Source organism: Enhydra lutris, unplaced genomic scaffold, assembly GCF_002288905.1.
Source record: "Enhydra lutris kenyoni isolate GAN:26980312 unplaced genomic scaffold, ASM228890v2 scaffoldscaffold55, whole genome shotgun sequence".
NCBI classification, from domain to species: Eukaryota; Metazoa; Chordata; class Mammalia; order Carnivora; family Mustelidae; genus Enhydra; species Enhydra lutris.
Genome location: NW_019154139.1, coordinates 9,496,274 through 9,520,502, shown reverse-complemented (window position 1 = coordinate 9,520,502; position 24,229 = coordinate 9,496,274). Strand labels below are relative to the sequence as shown.

The 24,229-nt window shown below is 54.8% G+C and overlaps 1 protein-coding gene across 1 annotated transcript in view; it reads right to left on the bottom strand.

Moving 5' to 3' along the window:
* Positions 1 to 3,751: 3,751 nt before the first annotated feature.
* The window catches only part of LOC111157470 (neuronal pentraxin receptor), a 35,846-nt gene continuing 15,368 nt past the window's right edge, over positions 3,752 to 24,229 (bottom strand). Inside the window, exons 4-7 of the mRNA XM_022518889.1 lie at positions 13,193 to 13,418; positions 10,985 to 11,232; positions 8,312 to 8,491; positions 3,752 to 7,947 (exon numbers count right to left, since the gene is read on the bottom strand). Coding sequence (XP_022374597.1) covers positions 7,723 to 7,947; positions 8,312 to 8,491; positions 10,985 to 11,232; positions 13,193 to 13,418 — 879 coding nt within the window. The 3' untranslated portion in view covers positions 3,752 to 7,722. The remainder of the gene's footprint in view (positions 7,948 to 8,311; positions 8,492 to 10,984; positions 11,233 to 13,192; positions 13,419 to 24,229) is intronic.

The window sequence follows — 24,229 nt, the reverse complement described above, 5'->3', positions numbered from 1 at the left end:
CCGCTCTGCTAGATGCTGGATACATTGTGTGGTGGGGAAGACAGATACAGTCCCTTCTCTCACGGGGCTGACACTCCGGGTGACTCACAATTAAAAGTAAGTAAACAAGATCATTATCAAAGAGAGGTATGTGCTGTGAAAAGAGTTAAAGAGATGATAGAGAAGGTGACCCTGACAGGTTTGGGTGCAAGATGAGTCAGTAGGGCTCAGTTGCCAATTCTGGGGTCATGGAGGAGAGGACTGAGCAAGCGGCAGAGAGCGACCAGGCAGTGACTTAAGGCTGAGGGGTCAGCAAAACATCTGCGATTGTTGCATGGCAAGCTGAGACCTGAACGACAAGAAGGATTATGTCCCCTGAGAACTAGGGGAAGGTGCCCTCCAGGAAGGAAGGGAGGGAACATATGTAACCTCCCCAGATCTGGCAGTCTGGGGGAACAGAGGGAGGCCTGAGTGTCCCGGAGCATAACTGGGGAAAGGGAGAGAGGCAATGCATGAGACCTGAGAGGTGGGAGGGAGTCGGATCACATAGGGCTTTGTATGGATTTCATTCTAAATGTACTGGCACGCTTCGGAGTTTTGTGAAGGGGAACTTGGACGTATTTTGATGGCAACACAATCATTCTGGGTACTGTATAGAGAATGAATTTAGAGAGAGATTTGCAGGAATACAGTTGAGAGATGATGGTGGTTTGGACAGAGCAGTAGTGGAACTAGAGAGGAGTGAGCAGGCTGGAGATCTGTGGTAGTGGTGGAGTCAGAAGACGGATATGCAAGAGAAAGAGGGAAGTCATCGATAATTCTTGCATTTCTGATTTGAACAACTGGCAGCTCATGAGCCTGTTTAGTAAGTGGGAGCCTGGGGCAGAAGTCGAGGGGGATCGGGAGTTTGCGATATATTAATTTGGAGATTCTTATCAGGCAAGGATTCCTGGTTTGAAAGTCATCAGATGATAACTAAAGCCACGATCCTGGATAAGATTTCCAACAGAGAGTGTCTAAATAGCAAGGATAAAGAGATGCAGTGCTGTGGCCTGGGGTACTGCAGATTTAGAGGTTGGGGAGATAAGGAGGAATCGGAAAGAGCCTGAGAAGGAGCAGCCAGTGAATTCAAACTCTGGTTCTCAAAGTGCAGTCCAGGGACCAGCGGCCACTGCATCGCCTAGCTCTTGTTAGAGGTGTTGAATGTCAGGCTGTGCCCCCAGCCCTGCTGCCTCAGGCACACCAGGGGTGAGGCCCAGACATCAGTCTTTCATTGCACTACAGGCCAAACTAGTGAAATGGAAGGAAAACTGGGGAAACATGTACTTTGAAAGGCAAGAGAAGGAAATCTTAAGAGAAGGAAGGAGTGGTTAATTATGTGTCAGTGCAGCTGCGAGCGCAACTCAGATGAGTACACAGGCCTGGCCGTGAAGTTTCATAATGTGGAGGTCACTCTTGGCCTTGACGAGTGTGATCTTGGTGAGCCGTGGGCGCAGTGGCAGAGTGGGAGCTGGAGAAGGAGTGAATGAGAGAGGGAGGGCGTGGGGAAGACTATGGACCCCGTGTGCAATAAAGGGTTAACTCAGCCAGCTTAGGGTGCTCAAACCCCACCCATTCCAAAGAAAGAACTGGGCCTTGACCAGTGGGTGGTAGATAACTTCTGAGCCCTTCAAATATCCTACCTGATAAGGGTATCTTTGTATACCTTGGGCCATATCAGATGATTTCCTTTGACAAAGTCATTTACAGAAAACACCTGCCTTTTTTTTTTCACCCTGTGTCAGCTTGACCTGTTGGGGTGGGGGCTGGAGCCTGAGTAGTGAGGACTTACAGGTGCTGCATGCCCGCATGACTGACCCCAAGTACAAACCCTGGACACCCAGGCTCAGGTCCCCTTCCCTGGATGATGATTTTCTGCACAGGTGTCACACATCACTGCTGGGGGAAGGAAGCATTGTCCATGACTCCCCCACCCCCACCCCCAGAAGGGACACCTGGAAGCTCACTCCTGGTCTCTCCTGGATTTCCGCCCTAATGTGCCTTTTCCCTCTGCATCCGTTCACCGTAACAAACCATAACCATGAGAAGAACGATTTTTTGGAGGCCTGTGAGCCCTTCTAGTGAGTCATCAAACCTGAGGATGGTCTTGGGGACCCTGCCACACCTGCTTTTGCGAGAAGTCTTGCAGTGATAGGAGCAGAGAAAGAATGAGACCTGGGGGTATGTATTGGCTTGGGGTGGGGGGATTTGGTTTGAGGAGCTAGGAAGACATCATCGCAAGCCCGTTGCAATGATAAGGTAGACAAGGAGGAGTTGGTAACTCAGGAGAGATGTTCTTGAGGCGGCAAGGGGGACGGGGTCCAGGTCACAAGGGCCCAGTAGGAGCAGGGATGACTTGTTCTGAGTGGCAGGAGGGTAGTTAGAGAACGTGTGGGCTCATAGACAGATTTGGTGATGCGATGCTCGTTTTGTTTCCTCAATGGACTGTGGGGTAAGGTCACCCTTGAGCATGCAGGAGGGGGGTTGTGGAGGGCTCTAGGAGGTCTGAGGAGAGAAGAGGTCCGCTTTTTAGCTATTCTGGGTAACAAGTCCTCATACAAGGAAAGTGCTAAGATGGCGGGGCAGGCAGAAACTCCCCTCGGAGATCTCAACACCCATCAGAGCCCTGAGCTTTTCTGCATCAGTGTTCAGCTGGGCAGGTGCTGGCATGTAGCAGGTGGATGGTGGGGATTAAAGCAGGGTTGGAAGTTGCCAGCTGAGTGGGACAGAGGGAGAGAGGGTGTTTGTAAGTAAATCAGCGTGAGAGAGGATAAATAAAGTGTATCTGCCTGCAGCTTAATTTTGCTCTATGGTAAGTAATCAAAAGCAATATTTTAAAACAAATCTGGATTCATTTTGGAGAAGGAAGCAAGCACACGAAGTTTTCAGATAACTCGGTAGACTTCAGATATGGTTTTCCTGTTTCAACGGCTGCTTCCTGCTAGCTATACCCCCTGGTCTTCATGGGGTGAGTTCACTTAGGGAGGGGAAGTTTGGGAAGCTTCGGAAAATTCTGTAAGGCCTGTCCTACTGGCATGACCCTCAGACCTGCTGGATCCCCTGGCATTTTCACAGGGGCTGTCTGAGGACACGGTCCAACTACGAGCAGAAACGGTATTGATGGAACAGGAGGATGGAGGCTGTGTCCCTAAGATGGTGAGGCAGGGAGGGCTGGGGATCAGAACAAGACCTCCTAGGGGAAGGGAAGGGTGTTGCAGGGGTGGGCGGGGGTAGCAGACCCTGACACTGCCAAAGAGGCCAGCCTAGAGGCTAAAGTCAGAGGGTCCAGTAGACTGTGGGGCAGGAACAGGTTGAAATACACCAGAGTCCCTCCCTCTCTCTAGGGCCCAAGGGAGGCGATGCTCTGGGGGTCCAGGCAGTGGGTCCAGTGACTCAGGCAGATTGGGTCTCTGGGAACAAGTCAGGGACCTCATTCCCAGAACTGGGGCACGAGGTGGGGATCGGGTGTTGGGAATGAGGCCAAAACCCAGTTATCAGAACTGGGACACTTTCCATGGGGGACTTGTGTTCTTTACATCCTTCCTGCATAAATCCTGGCGAACGGGGTATGTCTGCGCCAGGGAGCTGGCAGAACGATCAGTGTGAGAGGCTAGAGTGGTGAGGCTACGGAGCACCCAGGTGCCTCCTGTGTCTTTGCCCGCTGCCCTGCCCCAAGGAGCTGCCTCCTTCCAGCCCGCACCCCCAGGCTAGGTCCACCCTTGCAAGAAGAGCCTCAGAGTAAACATTGTTTATTTTGAACATTCAAATTTACAAAAACAAAAAAAGTAACAAAAACCAGGACACATCTCATACACATACACACATACGCACACATGTTGCATCTCATGTCACTTTATGTACAAAACCGGGCGAGGAGAAGGAGGGGATGCGCTAATTTCACAGTGTCAGACAGTTGGACGTGCTCACTCACTGCTCAGCCTGGGCCCACGCAAGCCCCCTCCCCACCCAGCAGGGGCGAGGTGGGGTTTGGTGGGGGGGGGCAGGCAGCTGGGACAGAGGGGAGGAGAATGATCCCATCTTTGGGAGGGGACCCCTTCCCCAGTCTGCTCAAGGCAAGGTGCTGGGAAATGGAGAGGAACCAGGGACCCAGTTCTTGGTTGGGGGGGAGGGACCACTGCATTGTGGAGAGTCAGAAAACTGAGATCAGGTCTCCGGAAGTCCTGGCTGGGTGGCCCCAAGAACCACGCACCCTCCGGGGGCCCCTGCATCCTCATCTATAAAACGAGGCTGGGGCCTCTTGAAGAAACCTTTCTGTCCAAAGCTGTAGGTCATGCACAACTGTGGCAAGATGATCTGTTCCCTCAGGATATTGACTGGAGGTACAGCATGCCACAAAGGGGGGCGAAATCTGGCAGATCAGAGCTGTGAAGCACCTGGCGCAGGGCTTGACCAAAGCAGAATTTTGAGAAAGATCATCTCCCCTCTTCCCTGCCTGGGACTCTTGGGAGACCGTCCAGCTTCCTCTTCCCTTTGGATTCTCCTGGAAACTCGAGCCAGTTGGAGAAGGGCTGAGGCGGCAGGCACACTGCAGAGACCCCTCCACGGCCTCACTCAAGGGGACCCTGGCCCTGGGGCCCGCCCATCCTGGGCCTCTTCCTCCATCACCAACCCTGGAAGGGTAGTGAATGGGATCAAGCACATCTCTTTAGGGCAAAACCCACTGGGAGCAATGATGCTTGAGTCTCACTCCACACAGAGTAGGGGTGCCTGTCCCTTTGGTCCTGGCTATAACCTGCCTTGGCTTGAAGTCTGGACTCCAGCACCTGCCAGCTTATTGACACCGGGCAGGTGACTTAACCTCTCTGTGCCTAGTTCCCTCCCTTGGATCACGGGGCTGAGAACAGTCCCAGCTTTTGTTGTGAGGATAAATGAGATGATGCCTGTGAGGTGCTCAGCACAGGCCTGATGCTTTAAAAAGATGGAACAAACAGACTCCAGCATCACCGCCAGGGTAACTCAAGGACACAAGTGAGCACCGTTTCTAGCTCCTCTTTCCCCATCTTCTCCGCTGTGCCCAGGAGCAGCTGGACAAGACCACAGCCGGAGTCCAAACAGCAGGTGTTCAGCAAAGGTGAAGAACGATCAGTGAATGAAGGAAGGCTGGGGACTTTCAGGTTTTCACCTTCCTGGAATGGAAACGGGCACCCAGGCCACTCATCAATGGCCCAGACTCACAGCCTGCACCTCAAAGCCTCTAATTTGTTCCTGTGCCCTCTGGAGGGCTGGCCAGGGTGACTCAGATGGGGACCAAGGTCCAATGTCTCATCATAACCAAAACAAAGCATAAAGGACTTGGATGGATGCCTCTGGGTGGGCTCAAGTTCTATCCCTTCCCTCCTAGGCCCTTTCTTTCCCCCAAGGCCTCCAGAAAACCTGCTTCCTTAAAACCAGTACCGGAAACCCAATAAAACCTGGTGTCCCCAGAATCTGGGTTCCAAATTCCGCTGTCACCCCAGCAACAGCGTATGTCATTAAAAGATGCATGACCCAGCACTTGGGCTGATGTCATTGGCTGTTACCAGGGCAACCCTGGTCTCAGCAGGTTCTGGCGGAAGCACGCCATCACTGCTGCTTCTAGGGGGAGTTGGGGCCGTTGTGCTGAAAGGTCTATTTGTGCTCTTGAACTGGCAACAAGCATCTGGGGGCTGGAGGCAACAAGTCTTGGGGAGGCGTCCATGGCAATGGGCCCCACAGCCTGCTGCTCTCTTGCCTCCTGCCCCAGGCTGAGTAGTGGTGGGGGGCAGAGATAGGGAGCAGAAAGCGGGGCACATGCATCAGTACCTGCTCGAGTCAGGTAGTCTGCAGCTGCCCAGACACCTCGTCGTAGGTGACCGGCAGAGGGGACACCCGCTTTCCATTCCTGCCAGAGTGCCTGGGGATCACCCTTTTCCTCCCCCTACTTCCTGGGGCGGGGTAGGGTGGCTGGATGCCAAGATATTTGTGTGTTTCATAAAGGAAGATGTTCACGTTGGAAAGCATTCTGACCTCTTTCAAATGTCCATCCTCTCAGGTGAAGGCTGGACGCGAAGACACTCATGGGCAGGCAGTATGGTGTAAGGGGAAAGAGCACTGAAGGAGGTGTCAGAAGCCCTGAGTTCTAGTCCTGGTTCTGCCACATTGTGCTGTGTGATCCTGTGTAAGTCACTTGACCTCTCGGAGCTCTTCCCCATCTATACAAGCAAGAAGTCAGACTGGGTGGTTTTTCTCAGCTTTTACATTCTTCCACTCTCTTGGGGGAGCTGGTGAGGACTCAGGGTGGGGAGCTGGAAACCACCAGCCCTTTCAGACGGGCAAGGGTGCCAGACTGTGGTGGTGGTGGTGGGGGATCCAGAAAAGCTGGTTTTTACAATCTGTGCATGAGGTTGGTCTGCCTTGTCCCTTGCCCTTGCCCCTGACTTTCTGGAGGCCGCTGCTGACCCTGACCCATGCCTAGCCAGATCCCATCTGCTACTTACTCTCAGGATCTGCCTCTGGTTCCTGGGCAGCTTCAGACTTGCCGCATCTGATCCACTTGGAACCACAGACCATCTCACATCTGATCTGGAGAGCTCTCCGGAATGACCAAAGCAAGGGTTACAAATGAGGAAGGCCGAGCCAGAGAGGGCAAGGACTCACAGAAGGCCACACAGCAGGTTAGCAGCCAGGCTAACCAGCAACCATGGGCTTCTTCTCATCCAGTGCTCTGCACATCACTCCGTGCTTCTCCTCTCTTTGCCTACTTGGTTTCTCCCCTCTTTCCCCAGAGGCTGCAGGGCCATGCAGAGGGAATAGGTAATGTGGCTCTGCTGTAACCTGGGTCCCCTGGGCACATGTCTCTGACACAAACTGCTCCTAGCCCAGGCTGAAGTGGCCCAGGCCATCCTCAGCATGGAGAGGTGACCTGCCAGTTAGCACACGTGTGGGTGGGCACAAGGGGTGACTATGGCCTTTGGGCCTCCCAGGGTCTTGTCCCTCAGGCTGGAGCTGGAAGGGAATGTCCTGGAAATCGAGGTGGGGTTGGGCCAGGCATGGAACCAACATTCAAACCACTGCACACATAGAAACGAGGGAAGAGGAAGAGATAAGGTGCAGGAGGCTCCATCAAGATCCCGTGGCCCTTCACTGGCAACGGGTGGAAAGATGGAGGAGGGATGAGTCTGAGTTTCCTGTCTCTATCATCCCCTTCTCAGCTCGGGGGACGGCACTAGAGTCTGTTGTGTCCCTGAAGGGGAAGGGGCCAGGCCTGTTGCATGGGGGACAGGAGGGCAGACAGCCAAGCCTGCCGCTGAGATAATGGGTCCTTCCCTCATACACGACCCTGTGGGACATGCTGTTGAGATCAGTGGAATCAGACATGGCTGATGGGCCAGCGTGGATGGGGGTAAGAGAGAGCTCCAGTGTAATGCTGAGAGGGTGGGCAGTGCTGGGGGGGGGGGCTCTGCTACTACCCCCCTACTAGGCCCTGGACTCACCCCAGGCTTGGCCTGTTGGCTTGAGCTGCTTGTCCCCATCCAAGTGGGGTTAGGGGACAGGCGCTGCAGGGCAGGGCATTCTGGAGGTGTGGGTATGGGGGGGAAACAGGTGGCACGGTCAGGAGCGGGGCGGGAAGGGAGGTCAGTGTGTGGGTAGGCTGAGGAGGGAATGTGTGCCCCCACCATAAGGTCCCCTGGCAGGCAAGGGAGGGACCCTGGATGAGGCAGCCCCTCATGCTTTGGCCCTCCCCTTGCAGACATCAAAGGTGGCCTTTTTTGCACCCCCGAAGGCCTCCACCAGCTTGTCTTCCCAGGGGAGGACGTTGCCCAGCAGTGGCCCGGTACAGTTGGCAATGCCCAGGACTTGGGCAGGTGTCAGGGCGTGGTCCCACAGGTTAAACTGGGCGATGTCACCCACGAAGGCCTGGGTGGCATCAAACCGGCCACCCAGGGTATCCTGGGCCAAGAGAGCAGCAGAGAAAGGAGAGAGAAGAGAGACATGGAGTGAGCCATCGGAAAAGACAGGCAGACAGACTCAATCAAGCCCCGGGTCCTGCTGAAGTCCTGCCCCTGAAGTTCTAGCCCCGCCCCAAGCTCTAGCTCCGCCCCAAGCCTTCAGCTCTATCCCGAGGTTCCAGCCCTTTGGGCAGGTCACTGCTCATTCTGAGTCTCAGTTTGCCCATCTGCAGAATGGCTGGGTCAGACTGAGTGATCATTGCTGTGCTTCCAGGGTCCCTCTACCTAACCGCTCCTTCTCAGGGGCCCTGGGTGAGTGTGACATCTACTCAGGCCTCAAGCCCTCACACCACCCTGAAGCTTACCTGCTCCTGGCCCAGGATGAGGATCCCGTGAGGCTTGATGGGGTGCCAGGCGGCCAAGTTCTCACCAGAGCCCTGCAGCTCCCCGTCCTGGTAGGCAGACCACAGGCCATCCCTCGTGGTCCAGGCGACACAGATGTGATGCCAGCCATTGTCCTTCAGGCTCAGAGGCAGCTGGGCCACCTGGACATAGGTCCCGCAACCCCAGGTCAGAGATGCCACAAGTCCCAAGGCTGGACCAGTGGGGTGGGGATCGGGAGAACTGCGTCCTTTCCAGAAACTGAGCCAAGGCTTGATCCTCCCCTTCCTCTCAACCCTGTGCCTTTCTGACCACTTTTTCCTCTTTCCCCACAACTTAACCAGGCAGCTTCTCTCGGATCACAAGGGACTAGTCAATATTGGTTTTTGGGTGTTTCCAGCTACCTTATTTGCCCCTTCACAGGCCTGTCAGTTCATGTGGGGTGGGAGCCACATCTCACAGCCTCTGAACACCTCACACAACGCCTGGCACACAGCTGGGCTCAGGGAGTCCCAGCAGCCTTGGACTCAGAGCCTGGGCACTGGCATCCAGCTCTGGCTCTGCCACCCAACCTCCTGCAGGACCTTGGGGAGGCTGCTCTCTCTTCCCTGGGTATCAGTTCCTCATGCAAAGGACGCAAAGGTCAAGCAAAGGGAGGCAAACACGTAGCCACCTCTGCCTCATCCACCCAAGGTGGGCACGGCTAACCAGTCATGAACCCAGGCTCAGCCCTGGGATATTTCCTACCACAGTGCTCTGGGAAGCTGCTGGTGATTGATTAGCGTTGGCCTGTGAGATGAAAGGTACTTGCTGCCTGTGGATTTGGGACTCCCGAAGGGCTCTTTCATCTCCTAAGTTCTGTGAGATCGTGCTTTAATGCAACATTCTCTGAGGTCCACTTAGTGCCAGGCTTGTTCTGGACACTGGGGATGTGGATCTGGCCCTAGCTACAAATGAGCTGAGTCTGCAGGGGAGGGAAGAACTTCAGGGACTATATAAGGCAAAATAACCCGGGGCCATTTGGGAGGTCCGGAGGAAGAGGCAGGTGTGGGACAGCAGACATGGTATTCAAACACATGGGGAAGGACAATGGATCTGACTGTTCCATTGCAAGTCAAGGCAAGGTGGGGACACAGCGGGAGCAAAGGCTGAGAGGCTGGAATAAAAGGGGAACTGAGTAATCTGGGAGGCCGACTTTAAAAAGATGCTAAGAGGTTTGTGGAATAGGGCCATTGTGGGCCCTGTCCAGGGTGCTGAATCCTTTCCACGGAGAGCAGAGTGCTGAGCTTGGGCAGGGCCAAGGATGGCAGCCAGGGGGTGAGTGAAGGGGACACGGCAGCAGGATCTAGATGTAGTTCAGCTACTCCAGTCTTCTTAGGACCTACTGGGCTACAAGAGAAACTCACTGTCCCCTGGGCCCATCTCCTTCCTCCTCCTCCTTCAGGACACCCATGAAAGACACCTGATGAGCTGGCTTCTGATGGGTGACAGCCACTGCCTAGCAACTCTATGTGGCTGCGGGCTGGTCATGAGTGGGTGTGATTTGTGGTGTAAAGACCACCATGCCTGCAAATCCCAAAGCAATATGGCAGGTAGAGGAGGATACTGGGGAGAGTGAGGATGATAGGATACTCCCTCTTCTCCTGCTCAATCACATGCCCCTCCCATGCCACTTCCCCCATGTCCTAGTCCTAATCTGTGGACAGGCCCGGGGAGGGCTGTGGGGCTGGGGAAAATGGGTGCCCAAGGCCAGAACAGTGAAGAGGTGAAGAGGAGGTTTCTGCAGCCCAAGACCATGAACCATATCACTGGCCCTTCGCCAGCTGTGTGGCCTGGGCGCATTTTTGCCCTCTCTGAGCCTCAGCTTCTCCATGTGCAAAACAGTGACAATAAGGCTGCCTACCTCCCCGTGCTATTGGGAGGGTCAAGGGTGATAATGTGGGTAAAGTGCTCACTGGCACAGGCCTGGAATGATACCAGCTCACATGTATCAAGCTTGCTAAATGCCAGGCTTGCTCAAAGCCCTTTACATTTTAAGTCACTTCTCACCATGACCCCATGAGGCAGAGACTATTATTTTTCCTTCTTGGCAGATAGGGAACAGAGACACAGGAAGGATAAATGACCAGTCTAAGGTCACCCAGTAGGTAAGTAGCAGAACTGGGGTTTAAATCCAGTATTCAGGCCTGACCGTGGCCCCATTCTACTTTCTGAGTGATGGAAGGGGCAGAGGGGCTGGCCACAGGAGAGGAGTGGGGCGAGGAGTCCACCAGCAATCCTTCCCTAGGTAGGTCCCTGGACCTCATTCTCTTCTCTTCTTGTCCAGGAGAATGAGCAGAGCCCTGGAACAGACCCTTCTAGCCCTGCTCACACAGCTGGGTCACTGGAGAAGGGCCATGAGCTCCCTCTGTAAATGGAAAGGCAATCACTGACAGCCTCTCTTGGCTACAAGCCCCTCTTCAGCCAGCCCTAGGTCTGGTTTGTCTTTGTATCCCCAGAACCCAGCCTGGCACTCAGTAGGCATTTCCCGTGTGCTGACCCTGCTGAGCAGGAGAATGTAAAGGGCCCACATGCTTGGGACCCAGCCCAGTGCAGGGGCTCCTGGAAGGGTAACCCTGCCCCCCACTTTCTGCCCACTCTGCCCAGCCCCCACTCACCTTGTCATTGATCAGCAGTTCCATGGGGTCCTGGCCCGCCTCCAGCAGTACAATCTCATTGGCCTGCCCCGGCACGGAGTAGGAGAAGGGTGTGCCCTGGCCACTGCCATCTGACCTGGAGCGCAGCCACATGCAGACGGTAAAGGCATAGAGCTCGGGTAGCGCCTTCCGCACACGGGCGTACATGTAGTTGTTGCGGATGGGGATGCTGATCTTGAAGGCATCTGGGGGGCTGTAGGCCGAGGACCCTGAGGGGGGTGGGCAAGGCGGACATGGTGGGGTCAGTGGACACTGATTGGGGGGGCAAGGCAGACTCTAGGATGAGGGCTCCTAATCAGTCCCTGGGCAGCTGCCACATGCCAGGTGCCTTCACAACCCTCTCTACCCTGCTTCTGGACACAGAAGGGCTCTGGACCTGAGATGTCCTGAGTTCGAACCCTGCCTCCGCACTTTCTAGCCACATGAACTTCCACAAGTTCAACATCACTGCTCCAGCCCTGGTTTGCTCAGTCAAGTGACATAAATAAGATTTCCTCCCTCCCAGGCTTGTGTGAGGGCCAAGGGGGGCAAACTATGTAAAGGGCCCAGCCCATAGTAAATGCTCAACAAACATGAGCCATGGCAATGGCCATTTTTCTGAATTCTTTGCTTCATTATTTAACAAGCACTGTGCAGAGCCTTCCACCTGGCAGGCACTGCGGTAAGTGCTTTTGTATCCACGATCTCCTTCATTCTTGTGACAACCCTAGGAGGTAGCCACTATTATAATCCTCATTTCACAGATGAGGAAGCCCTGGCACAGAGATTAAGTCGTCTTCTCAAGGCCACACAGCTGGTCAGTGGCAGAGCTGGCATGCAAACAAGATCCTTGGGCAGGGGGTAACGCCTACCACACCCACCTCCAGGGTAGGAGGTCCCCCTCTCTAGCTGGTTGTTGAGGGCTGGTGTTAGGGGTTTAGGGGCTGGTGGACCCAGTTTCCCAGGTCTGGTTGGGGTTAGGGGTGAAGGCTGATGTGCTAAAGCAACATGGGAAGAGAGGAAGGGACTCAGTGCCCCTTGAAACCCATTTCATAGAGGAGGAAGTCAAATCCCAAGAAGGGACACAACTTGCCCATAGGCACACAGACATCCAGTCTAGTTGTCTGCCTCCTCCCTGCCCAGCAGCCTCTGGCGGGGGCATGTCCCCCAATCCCTTAGAAGATGCAGTACAGAGAGGCCGGTGGCAGGACCAAGGAGGGATAAGTTCACCTTTCTTGTCTTTGTGCTCCAGCCAGGATGCTGAATCTGAAACCCACCAGGCCGTGCCTCACCTTCAGCTGTGCCCCTGCTCTGGCCCCTCTACTCCAAAACTGACTCTCCCTCTGCCTTCAGCAACGAGCCCGAGGCCTGCCTCCTTCAGGAAGCTCTTGGATTTCCTATTCCTGAACTCACATCCCACATCTAAGCCAGTCCCCGATAATTGCTCACGATTCCCCCAGTATCCCTAACTTGTCTGTAAGCCTCTTAAGGGTGGTCCTCCCAAGGTTTCAAAGATGAAAGGTCCCTGGGAGCACAGGGACCCTAGATCTCCATATTTCAGATGAGAAAAACGAGGCCTGGGGAGAGGAAGCAAAATTCCAAAGTCACAGAGCAAGCCAGTGATAGCTGTGGAGTTAGGGGCCAGGTCTCCTGAGGCTCAGACCTGGGCACTATCCATGACAGCACATTTCTCAGACTCCTGGCAGTGCCAGGCCCAGGTGCTAAGCAAGTACCAAAATTCTGATTCCCTGAAGGTGCAACTTTGTGGAGCGGTTAAATGCATGGATTTTGGGAAAGTCCAAACCTCAGACCTGGTTTGAGGTCCAGATCCACTACTCACTGGCTGTGTGATGCTGGGCAAGTCACTTGCCCTCTCTGAGCCTCTATTTTCTCATCTGTGAAACAGGGACAATAATAGTATCACCCCCATGTGGTTTGTGAAGGTTAAACCAGCTGATGTGTCAAGTCCTTAGCCCACTCCCAGAATGTAAGGGCCAGAAAATGCTAACGGTTAAGAAAAATAATGATATTCTCCATTAATTCCCTCCTTCTTGGGTTTCGCAGCCTCTTCGCCATCTAGCTTTAGCCTCGGAGAACATAGAAATATTCACAAGTGAATCTGAGACCTTGAGGACCCATCTGGGAACCAAGGCCCCACCTGCTGTGCCCTCTGCGGGGCCCCAGACCCACCATGTTCCAGTCCGGCCACGCGGTCCTGCAGGGCATCCAGCTCCTTCTCCACTTCCTGCCGCTGCCGCTGGCTGCTGTGACTAAGAGCCACACGCTCCTTCTCCAGGGCCAGCACCTTGGCCAGCAGCTGCCCTTCCAATTCGTCCATCTTGGAGTGCAGGGCGGTGGGCACCGCGGGTGCAGGGGCTGTGGCGGTTGAGAAGTTCACACGGGCTGGGAGCTCCTGCTGCTTACAGGGCAGAAGAAAGGGCATGTGAGGTCACTTGGACGGTGGAAGGAAAGAGACACAGGGCTCAGAGATGCCCACCGCCCCTGCTGAGTGATGCCAGGTGAGCCTCAGCTTCCCCAAATGCAAAATGGGGATGGCAATACCAAATTCAGGCAATACCTGTTCAACGAAAGAACAGGTTCTTTCTGCTGCCAGTGCCTAATGGTAAGTTGAAAGAAGGCTGGCTCTGCCCTCAAGAACATCTCTGCCTATGGTTGGGGGGGCAGGGGGCTGGAGGTGGAGAGCTAGAGAAGCTCCCCTGGGTGGTTCTCACCGTGCAGTCAGGGTGGAGAGCCACTGCTGAGTGCTTGAAGGGGTGGACTGTCTTAGTCTTCAATCGTTCACTCGCCGGGCTTCTCTAAGATGGGGCAAGGTTCCGTGGGGGCACTAGGCAGATGCAGGGGCACGAACCAGGGGCTTCTGGAATAGGGCTGTGGTGGTGTGCCCATTCCAGAGCAGCAGGTTAAGGTCATGGGCTCTTATTCAGACAAACCAGGGCTCAAATCCAGCTCCAGAATCAATCTGCTATGTGACCCCCGGTGCATGCCTCCATCTCTCTGAACCCATTTCCTCACATGGAACAGGGACAACTGTACCTATTTAGAAGGGTTGGGGGATGGTCAAGTAGTCAATGCCAATGAACAGAGCCTGGTTATTGCAATAACTGCCCAGGGCGGAGCATTGTAAGCTGGTCTCTGAAAACCCTTATCTTGCCCAGGGGGAGGACAAAGGAGGAGAGGGGGAGGAGTTCCCCCTTCTGCTGTCTCGTGACCCCATCAGGCAGGAGAATTGGGGCAGGGGCTCAAGGGGAGCTCTCCTCCCCCTCTCCTGCTGGAGGAAGCCCCCCATCTGGGGTGGAAGAAGGCAGGGGAGGCTGCCAAGTCCAGACTCTGGGAGGAGCTAGTCTTTGGCAGACATTAATAATTCAGTGAGCTTCTAGGAGCCAGATTAGAACTTCCCTGTCCCCTTGGCTTCCTCCACACTCCCCAAGGGCCCAGGAAGCTCCTGCTCAGTCAGCCCTGGGCCTTGCCCACAGGCTTAGCTCCAGAACAGAGCTCACTGAATTCTCACGATTCCTTCACTGAGCAAGGAATCGGGGAGCACCTACTAGGGGTTGGGCCCTGCACCAGGTGCTGAAGAGACAGTCAAGGGCAGAACCGAAAACCAGGAGCACAACTTAACATTTCCCGATTGCCCTGAGCCTCGCAGGGATGGCCCCTCGGCTTGGGGCGAGTGCAGGAGACCCCTCCCCAGACTCACTGGCCCAGCCCTGGCCCTGCTGGTCGTTTGCTGGATGAGACCGGGCAGATGCCTTTGCCTTGATGTGCCTGGTTTCTAGCCGTGTGAGGAGGGGAAAAATGGGTGTCCTGCCTCAAAGTGCCGGAAGGAGGGGTGGGGATGCCATCGCCTGAGAGATGCTGCCATGACCTCAGGCTAGGGAGTTGGAGGGACTGATACCCCACCTCAGGAGTGGGAGCAGGGGGGCTAACTTCTCTGGTGTCATTTTCCCTCATCTACAGAGGGCTTGGAATGCCCATTTTGCAGACCTGCAGTCAGGATTAAATGGTGGTGTGCAGGACAAGAGCCCGGGCCAAAGCTGGACCACAGGGGCCGCCTTTTTCTGTTGTTGTTGTTGTTTCTTTGTGTTTTGTTTTTTGTTTTGTTTTGTTTTAGCATTTATTTACTTATTTGGAGAGAGAGAAAATGAGAGAAAGGGCATGAGCGGGAGGGGCAGAGGGAAAGGGAGAGAGATTCTCCGGCAGGCTCCCACTAAGCACGGAGCCTGATGCAGGGCTTGATCTCATGACTCTGAGATCACGACCTGAGCTAAAACCAAGAATTGTACACTTAACCAACTGAGCCACCCAGGTACCCCTATAGGGGGTCACCTTTATCCCCCATCACATCCTGCGTAAGAGGGCACAGCCGCCCATCCGTGCTCGGCCCTCCGGGCTGGGGTGCTGGCCAAGTCCGTGGGTCATGGACTGATGAGCACCTCCAGTCCCACGCCTTATACTATCTTCCAATACCCTGTCTGGAGGGCTCCTTCTAACTCCCTGGGTGCCTACGAATCCTAACTCTGGGGCTGACTAAACACAAAGCCTCAGTTTCCTCTTCTGTGAAATAGGGACAATAGGCCCCCCTCCGTCCATCCCCAGGACAGATGTAAGGATGGAAAAGTGGAAGTAACGGGCCCTCCTGGACTGTACTAAAGCCAAATGCAAACTGTGAGCCTTAAGTACATCAGCCAGTGAAGAGCCAGCTACTTCCAGAAACTTCCACTGGCCACAGAAGCCCAGGGAGTGTCAGGGCCGGGCAGCCACTGCATTTAAAGTGGCTGAACTTCCAGGAAATCTTGGGCTGAGGCAATTAGCTCCTAGAGGGCACCCTGTCTTGGTGCCAGCGGGGCCACAGCTGGGTCTCCTGGGCTCCGGCACCCTCGATCCTCAGTTTCCCTCTTTCCATGGTGCCAAGCTTGGCAGGAGGGCCACACGTCTGAATGAGACAGTGTGCCAGGCCCGTCCTTGGCACTGCACGTGTATCTACTCACCAGTCCTCACAGCCGCTCATTTTGGTTGCTACTCTCAGTGACCCCATTTCACAGAGCCGGGAACTGAGGTAGAAGTCCTTTTGAACTTTCTACAGTAACAGGGCTGGCAAAGCTGACACCCTTGGAGCTCTTGGGCAGAGCGTTGTCCTTCCTCAGAGGAGGAACAGGACATCTAGTGCTATTTACACAGATGCCACGGTGAGGGGGAGCCGTGCAGGCTGAGGGAGGCCGGCGTGCAAGCTGTCGTTCTGTCGGAGTCCCTGGCCTTGCCGCTGGCAGGAAGGCCAGAGAGGAGGTGGGCCCTCCAGATCGTGTGCAGCCCCCTCCCCACCCCAGTGTCTGAATCAGAAGAGCATGACTCCCCCCACTTTCCCATCTGCTGCGGGCGCAGGCTGGGCTGCGTGGGCTCCTGGCAGATGCCAACTGGGCCCCTAGCCCAAGATGGGGGGAGGGATGACGATGCTGTCACCCCCACTCAGGTCCCGATGTGGCGGGGAAAGGGGACTCTGAACCCACAGACTGTTGCGCTGGGAGTTTGGGTGGGGTTCAGCGTAAGTATATGGGCCCCAAGCCAGAGCCCGGGGCTCCAGCCCAGAGCAGCGCCAACGTGCTGGGCTCATTAGCACTCGGTGATAAGAATGTGACAGCGGCAGCTGTCCTCATCGTCACGTACTACGTGCCAGGTCCTGCACCGGGGAAGCCTGTGCACACATTTCACAACCCCTCTCGACCATCTGGGGAAATGAGGAGGCCCACTTTACAGATGAGGGAAATGAGACGGTGAGCTGAAATTTCAGGAACCCCAGCCCAGGCCCTTTTGGTTCCAGAAGCTGTTTCCATTCCTCTATCCTTCCCTCACTGTGTGGGTCCCAGTCGGCCAAGTGGGCACAATGCTGGCTGCCCTTCCTTCCTGGGGGCCTAGTGGAAGAGGTTCCAGTGGTCACGAAAAGGCTGGGAGGGTCCCACAGGCTGTCAGACTGCGGTGGGGGTGGGGGGGTGGCCTCACAGAGGGACCCAGAAAGGAGGGACCTGCCTAGGCAGGTGGCTTTGAGGCTGGGAGGATGTTGGGAGGACCCAACCACCTAATCCCCAGCTGGGGTCTGCTCCTTTCCTTCGGGGAACAGAGGGAGGGTGCTGGGGCTCTGTGCACAGCTCACCCCTGCCTGGGCTGCGCAGGGCCCTGTTCCCAGGGCTGCATGCAGGACGAAGGAGGAGAGGCTTTCTGGAGGCACTGTGGGGGCGGCCTCCTCACCTCCCCATCTGACCACCCCCAGTCCAATGTGGATCTGCTGGGCTCACAGCTGAGTTCCACCCCCCTAGTGACCTTGCATAAGGTGGCGTGCCTCAGTTTCCCCAGCAAAAATGTTCAGCAATAGCATCTCAGTGCACCTTGAGAAGTGAGGGAGTCATGACGCCCTGAGGGCAGAGCGTGCGTGGGGGGGGGAAGCGCTGTGTCAGTTATTATTACTAATACTTAAATAGTTCTTGAAGGGGCCCATCCTTCTCCAGCTCCAGCCATAAATCTTTTTGTTTAATCACTATGTTGGGAGAAAAAGCAAGTTACAGAAGAACAGTTAGAGACCATTTGTATGAAGTCGCAGACTCAAAACCAGATCATGAATTTGTAAAAAGCAGGAACAAACCCCGGGGGAGAGATGAATACAAATTTGGGGCAGTGGGGACCCTCTCCTGGGGGGTGGGTGGTCTGGGGCTGGGAGCTGAGAGGCCCTGAGGGGCACAAGCTGGCTGCAAATATTCTGCTTCTTGAGTTTGGGTCTCCGCCTGGATGGCATTCTTTATTCCTTTGTGTTATGTCTGAGATACTCTGCAATGACTTTGTTTAAAAAAAAAAACAAAACACAGGGAGGGGCGCCTGGGTGGCTCAGTGGGTTAAAGCCTCTGCCCTCAGCTCAGGTCATGGTCTCAGGGTCCTGGGATCGAGCCCTGCATCGGGCTCTCTGGTCAGCAGGGAGCCTGCTTCCCCCCTTCTCTCTCTCTGCCTGCCTCTCTGCCTACTTGTAATCTCTGTCTGTGAAATAAATAAAATCTTAAAAAACAAAACAAAACAGGGAAAAATCCGAAAGCAGAGTTTCTGAGGTAGAAGCAAACCCTAAATCTTAATGGTAGCCTCACTTGGCTCCTTGGGCTTCCCTAGTCCAGGCTCCGGTCTCCCGGCCCCTGCACTGACCCTTCTCCACGAGGAAGCCAGTGGCCTAACTGCTTAAAATTCTCCAATAGCTCCCCTCCCCCACCCATAAAGTCCCAGCCCCTCTGATCTCAGCCCTCACTATCCACCTGGGCAGGCTACACTTCCTTCCCACTTAAAGTCCCCAATTGCCCCTCCCCCAGCTCCCTTCCCACCCCAGAGGCTCCATATATGCTGTTCCTTCTGCTAAGAACACACTTCCTTCTCCCGCTGCTCCTTCCCTGGCCAAAGCCCACTCCCCCTCCAGATGGCAGCTTTCCCAACCCCTGATCTAAGATGCTCCAAAGGGAGAGGAAAGAGGGCTTCTGTGGGGGCCTGCAGAGTCTTCCTTCCCTCGGTCTCTCCCTCACTCATCCATTCGCATGTCCACACAGGCTGTGACAACTCTATGTCATGAAGTCAGGCACAACTCTCGCATCAGACAGGCCAGTGTCCTTTCCAGGACCCCACTTCCTAGGTCTGTGGCCCTGGGCCAACTGCTCAACTCCCGGGACCGCCGGTTTCTTCAATTGTAAAATGGGGATAATCATCGTCTCTACGTTTTGGAATATAATTAATGACCGGATGAGGAACGTGTGTGAGGGCCGGCATATGAGATGTGGCTAATCAGTGGGTTTGACCAGAAGGAGTGTTTGCGTCTGCAGAGGGGCAGGAGGGCACAGAGAGCCATACCCGTGCGGTGGTGGGGCCTGGAGTCAGCTGCCCAGAGGGCAGGGACAGGGGCCAGATTAGCCTGCCTCCGTTTCCTCACCTGCCATATGGGGACAGTAACAGCCCCATGGTTCTTGGGACTCGACTGTAAGGCCCCTAGAACAGGCTGGCAGAGAGGGTGCCCTCAGTCCTGCTGTCTCTTCCAGGGCGCCGGGTGCTGTGGCTCCAGCACCTGGAGTGAGGCGGGCGCCCGCCCCAGGCTGTGCTCTCCGCTGCTGGATGGGAAGGCCGACTGGCTGCGGGGACAGCACGCACGCCCTCACGGAAGCGCGGGCTCTGTGGGGCAGCAGGGGTCAGGGTGAGTCCGGACAGGCCTCTCAGAGGGACCTTTTCGCCCTGGGGACTGGCCCAGCAGGCCCCATGTCTCCATCCCACCCCAGTGGGGAGGGTCAGGAGAGCAGGCTGCGGAGGCCAGACTGATCTTTGTCTCTGGGCCCCCAAGGCTGATTTGGAGCTGTAACCAAAAAGCAGATGGGTCTCTGTGTAGCGGGGGGTGGGATGGGGGGTAGTGGTGGTGGTGGTGTGCGTGACAGGTCAGGGTGCTCCGTGAGTGGTGAGGCCAGGAGAAGAATCTCTGAGCATCTGTCCTTCCACCCTCCTGGGCTCAGAGGCCCCAGAGTAAGTGACAGGACACCCCCAACGCCTCTCCCTTCAAGTACTCTCTGTCAAGCTGCCTCACTGAGGTGGCCACAGAATTCCCTCTCAGGTCCAGCTTGCCCGCATACTTCTGGACTCTGGCCAAAATTCTGCAGCAAAAACTCAGCATCTCCCCTACCCGCAGCCCATTTTTACAGAAAATCCTGGCTGTGCGCTGAGCTCAGCTTCTGCTGTGCTGTGTGACCTCGGGCAAGTTACTCAGTGTCTCTAAGCGGCAGCTTCCCCTGGAGTCAAATGAGGGGCGTGTGGGGGCACATAAGTGCTTCCACTTTCTTTGGTTGTCTCAGCCTCTGTCCCCAGAGTTCTGTGGGGACCATGGGCCCAAGACTGTCCCTGGGAGACCCCACCACATTTCCCCTTGGTGAGGAGAACCAACCCCTGACCTCTTTCCACCTCCCACAGGCAAGGACATCACAAAATGGCCAATAAACATAAGAAAAGCTGCTCCAGATCATGAGTCATCAGAGATATACAAATTAAAACCCCAGCGAGTTCACTACACGCCCACCAAAACAGGGAGGGTTTTAAAAATAACCATACCAAGGCTGGCAAGCGTCACGCACAGGTGGGCATGTCGACGCTTACTGCCACTTTGGAAAAGTGTTTGGCATCGCCTCCTCACGTTAAATAAATGTCTCTCCCGGGACCCAGACACCCACTCCTGGGGATGCAGCCAGGAGAAATGAGGGCTTATCGCCACCGAAAGATGTCACAGGAATGTTCACGGCAGCCTTATTTGTCATAACGCCAAGCCAGAAACACCCCAAATGTCCATCCATAGAGGAAGGGTAAGTAAACTGAGGCATATCCATATGTCGAAACACTATGTGGCATGGAAAAAATAACACACCACTGACACAGGCTCGGCGATCCAATGTCAGACATAACATATAACAAAACGTCAGACACAGCAGGGTGTGGCCATCTGAGAACGCTCGTATGAAGTTCAAACCCAGACAGACCACATCTTCGGCGACAGAAGCCGGGGGAGTGGTACCTCTGGGGAAGGAGGGATTTTAGGGGTCACAAAGGAGACTTTGGGGGGCACTGGAAATGTCCTCTCCTCAATCTAGGTGGTGTTCTCACGGATATAGTCATACACGAGTTTTCACTGAGGTGTACACAAGATTTGTGTGTTTCATACGTACAATATATGAGTTCTTACATGTCTGGAATGTAAGATATACCTCCAAAAGGGCCCTGAGTTCTCCCAAGCAGGCTTGTAAGGGCAGGATGGCCTCCTCTCTTGGGAGAAGGGCTGCCAGGGAAAGGGCCCAGGATGACAGCACAAGAGGGCCCCTCCTGGGGTCCGGCCCTCACCCCCATCTCACAGATGGGGAAGCCGAGGATCAGAGAGAAGGAATTTTTTTGAGGTCACAGGCAGCAGGTGGTAGAGCCGGGGTTTGAAACACCAGGTTTCCTGCTAGAGCAAAGGTGTCACGCTGGCAGGAGTGAGGGTTAAGGGCTTCGAAGTACAAGGGGGGGCCGTCGGGGTCTATAGGTGGCTGCTGGGCACTGAGGTTCCACATCCTCAATGGGCAGAATCTCTCTCACTGCACCCCTGCCAGCCCAGTTCACGGCCAGAAAGGCAGGGTGAGGGGAACCAGTCCCCGCTGAGCAGAAGCTGCCACAATGGGCAGCAGTGGAAGAGAAAAGCAAAAGCAACCAATAGAGTTTAGAAAAGGCACCAGGAGATTCTCTACGCCACTGCGTTTATCTGCAGATGTCCCTCAGAAACAGGAGGCATGGGAGTGGGTGGCTGGGGGGCCTTCCGCCCTCCCCCCCCACGTGTAACCCCACCCCTCCCCACACCCACAATTCCTAAGTAGGAAACATCTGCCCAAGAATTCCCAGTTTAGAGCCCAAAGGGTCAGGACCAAATCCAGCCCCTCCTTGCACCCATTTTACAGATAAGAAAATGAAAAAAAAGTCAAGGGAGGTGAAGAGCTTCAAATCACAGGAACTTCATTTGATGCCACCAGCCAGCCTACTTCAGAGACCATTTAGAGCTGGAAGGTCTCTAGAGAACGTCTGGCCCACCGTATCATTGTAGAGAGTGGAAACTGAAGCCCGGGGGCCGGGGGATGGGGTGGTGGGCCTGGCTCCGGTTCCTCTAGAGTCTCTGGCCTTCTATGTTCTTATCTGTAAGATGGGAACCCATACAGCCCACTTCCCAGGGCTGAAGACTGATGAGCTAATAAATATGACCTATTGTTATCTATTTTCAGCAAAGCTCCCACGTGAGCCTTCTGATGATCTTGCCAGCCAGCAGGACAAGCCTTTGAGGACTGGCCCTCCTCACTCTTGCTCTGGGTGTGCTAATGCAGAAATGGCTCAGGGTCATTGACAGGGTCAAATCCAAGCCCCACTGCTGTGTGACCTTGGGTCAGTTGCTTAACCCCTCTGAATGTTGGGTTTTTTTTTCCGTCTGTACAATGGGGAGGAAAATTGTTACCTCCCTCATGGAGAGTTTATGAGGATTAAATGAGAGAATGAGAAGTGCCCGACACATGGTAAGCGCTCAGTGAGTGTGAGCTGTAATCATTATCAAGTTCAGGGTCCCCTGTGACCATCATCAGAGTGTTCCTTATCCCCGTCTTCCCACTCCAAGATGGGGGTAGGCAACCAGCTAGCCAGGCCGGGTTAGGGATGTGGTTTCGGTCAAAGAACTGCGGATTAAATCAATCTTAAAGTTTCATTTTACACATATATTAAATTAGTGCAAAAATGGAACCCCGGAACTTGCGTATATGGCCAGTTGCCATACAGATGGTTCAACCCTTTTGGAAAGTGGTTCTTGGCCACAGCCATAAAAGATCAATATCCTCTGACCCGGTAATACCACTCCTGGGACTCCAGCCTAAAGAAACAATTCAACAGACTTAAAAAGAAAAAAGAAAGAAAGAAAAAGAAAGAAAGAAAGAAAGAAAGAAAGAAAGAAAAAAAACCCAAAACAAAACCCAAACAACTATCTGCATGAAATTGATCCTGCAATGAACATCTAGAAGAAAAATAATTAGGACAATAGACCTGTCCAGCAGCAAGAACAATCAGAGGATTGACGGATGATGGAGCCAGAGTCAGATTCCAGCGTAGTACGGCCGTCATTAAAATGGTAATGACCAGCAACCAGTAACTGGGGAACAATGCCTGCCTCTGTAGAAAGGACCAAGAGGGGCTGCGAAAACAGATACAATGGTGGAATGAAATGTGATTTCTCCCCCAACCGACACCTTTTGACTTTTTTCAATGAACAGCCACAACAATAACACAAATAAAAACACGGGAAGGAAGACAATTTCTTCTAAGCCCTCAAACGTGGCTCTCACTTGAGGCCCCAGGGGGAGGCCTGGGCCAGTGTGGCTTTCCCTCCCCTTTGGTAGAAGGCGGGCGGGGTGAGAGAGGGGGTGATGCAGAGATGTGCGGAGTGGGGACAGGCAGGGATGTGCCCAGGGTTATGGGAGCAGGAGTGCGGCAAGGAAAAAGACTGTGTGATCAGGGAGGGCCTCTGGGAGGTGGTGTCCTCAGAGCAGACTCCTAGATGATGAGTATGGATACTCTGGGGGTAATCTGGACAGAGGCAAGAAGGAACTGGGAGTCTGGCCAGCTCTGAAACGACAGTCTGGAGCAGGCTGGATACTTTGCACCACAAGGAAGCCCCATGATGGGCTTAAGAAAGATCTCCGGGGCTGCCTGGAGGACGAAGGGTGGAGGAGTGTGCCTGGTGGGCTGAGGAGGATGCGGCAGGCATCCAGAGAGATGAGGTCGACTGGAAGGAGGAGAGTAGCGGAGGAGCTTCTCAGAGCACACCTGAAAGGGAGGTTGGCAGGGAACCGGAGTTCAGGTTGGGGCATCTTGAGGGCAGGGGGCCAGTGCGATGTCCAGAGAGAGTTGCTCAGGAAGCAGTTGGATCTATCGGTCTGGAGCTCGGGAGAGAAACCTTGGGTGGACAAAGTTGGTTGGGGCACATGGGTGTTGGAAGCCGCAGGGTGTGGCTGAGTTCACCCAGGGAAAGTGAGAGGAGAGCCAGGCGGGGCATGACCATTAAAGGAGGAGGACCCCGAAAGGGGACACAGAAGCAGAGAGGAAGAAGGAGCAGGTAAGAGGTTTCTAGAAGCCAAGGGCATGGAGGTCTGTAGAAGGGAATGATGGATGGGGTCAGATGTTGGAAAGGCATTCAGCAAGATAAGGACTGAATCATTCCTATTCAACTGATCTACTTCCGTGACGTCCCCAGAGCACGTTCAGTGTGCCTCGGTGTGCGTAAAGGGAGAGAGAGGAGTGGCGAGGAAACAGATCTTGGGAATCCAGGGACATCCTTTTGAGGATATTGGATGAGAAGAGAGGGGAGGAAGGAGGCAGTGGCTACGGGACGCACGTGGTCCTGCTGAGATCAGTAGGCTGAGCCCACAGCAGGACTGTTGGGGTCCAGACCCCATTCCTTCCCAAAGGCCCCACGGGGGCTGGCTCTGGGTGCTGCCAGGCTCCGCAGGCTGACCTGGTGGACCAGCAGAGCCCCGCCCTTCGCCCTTCGTGTCCACTGCACGCAGAAAGCAGCGGGGAGTATGTGCAGGGAAACCAGGGCTCTCCCAACCTGGGAGGCCGAACTGGTGCCAAACCCCAGCCACCAGGATCCCCGCCCCC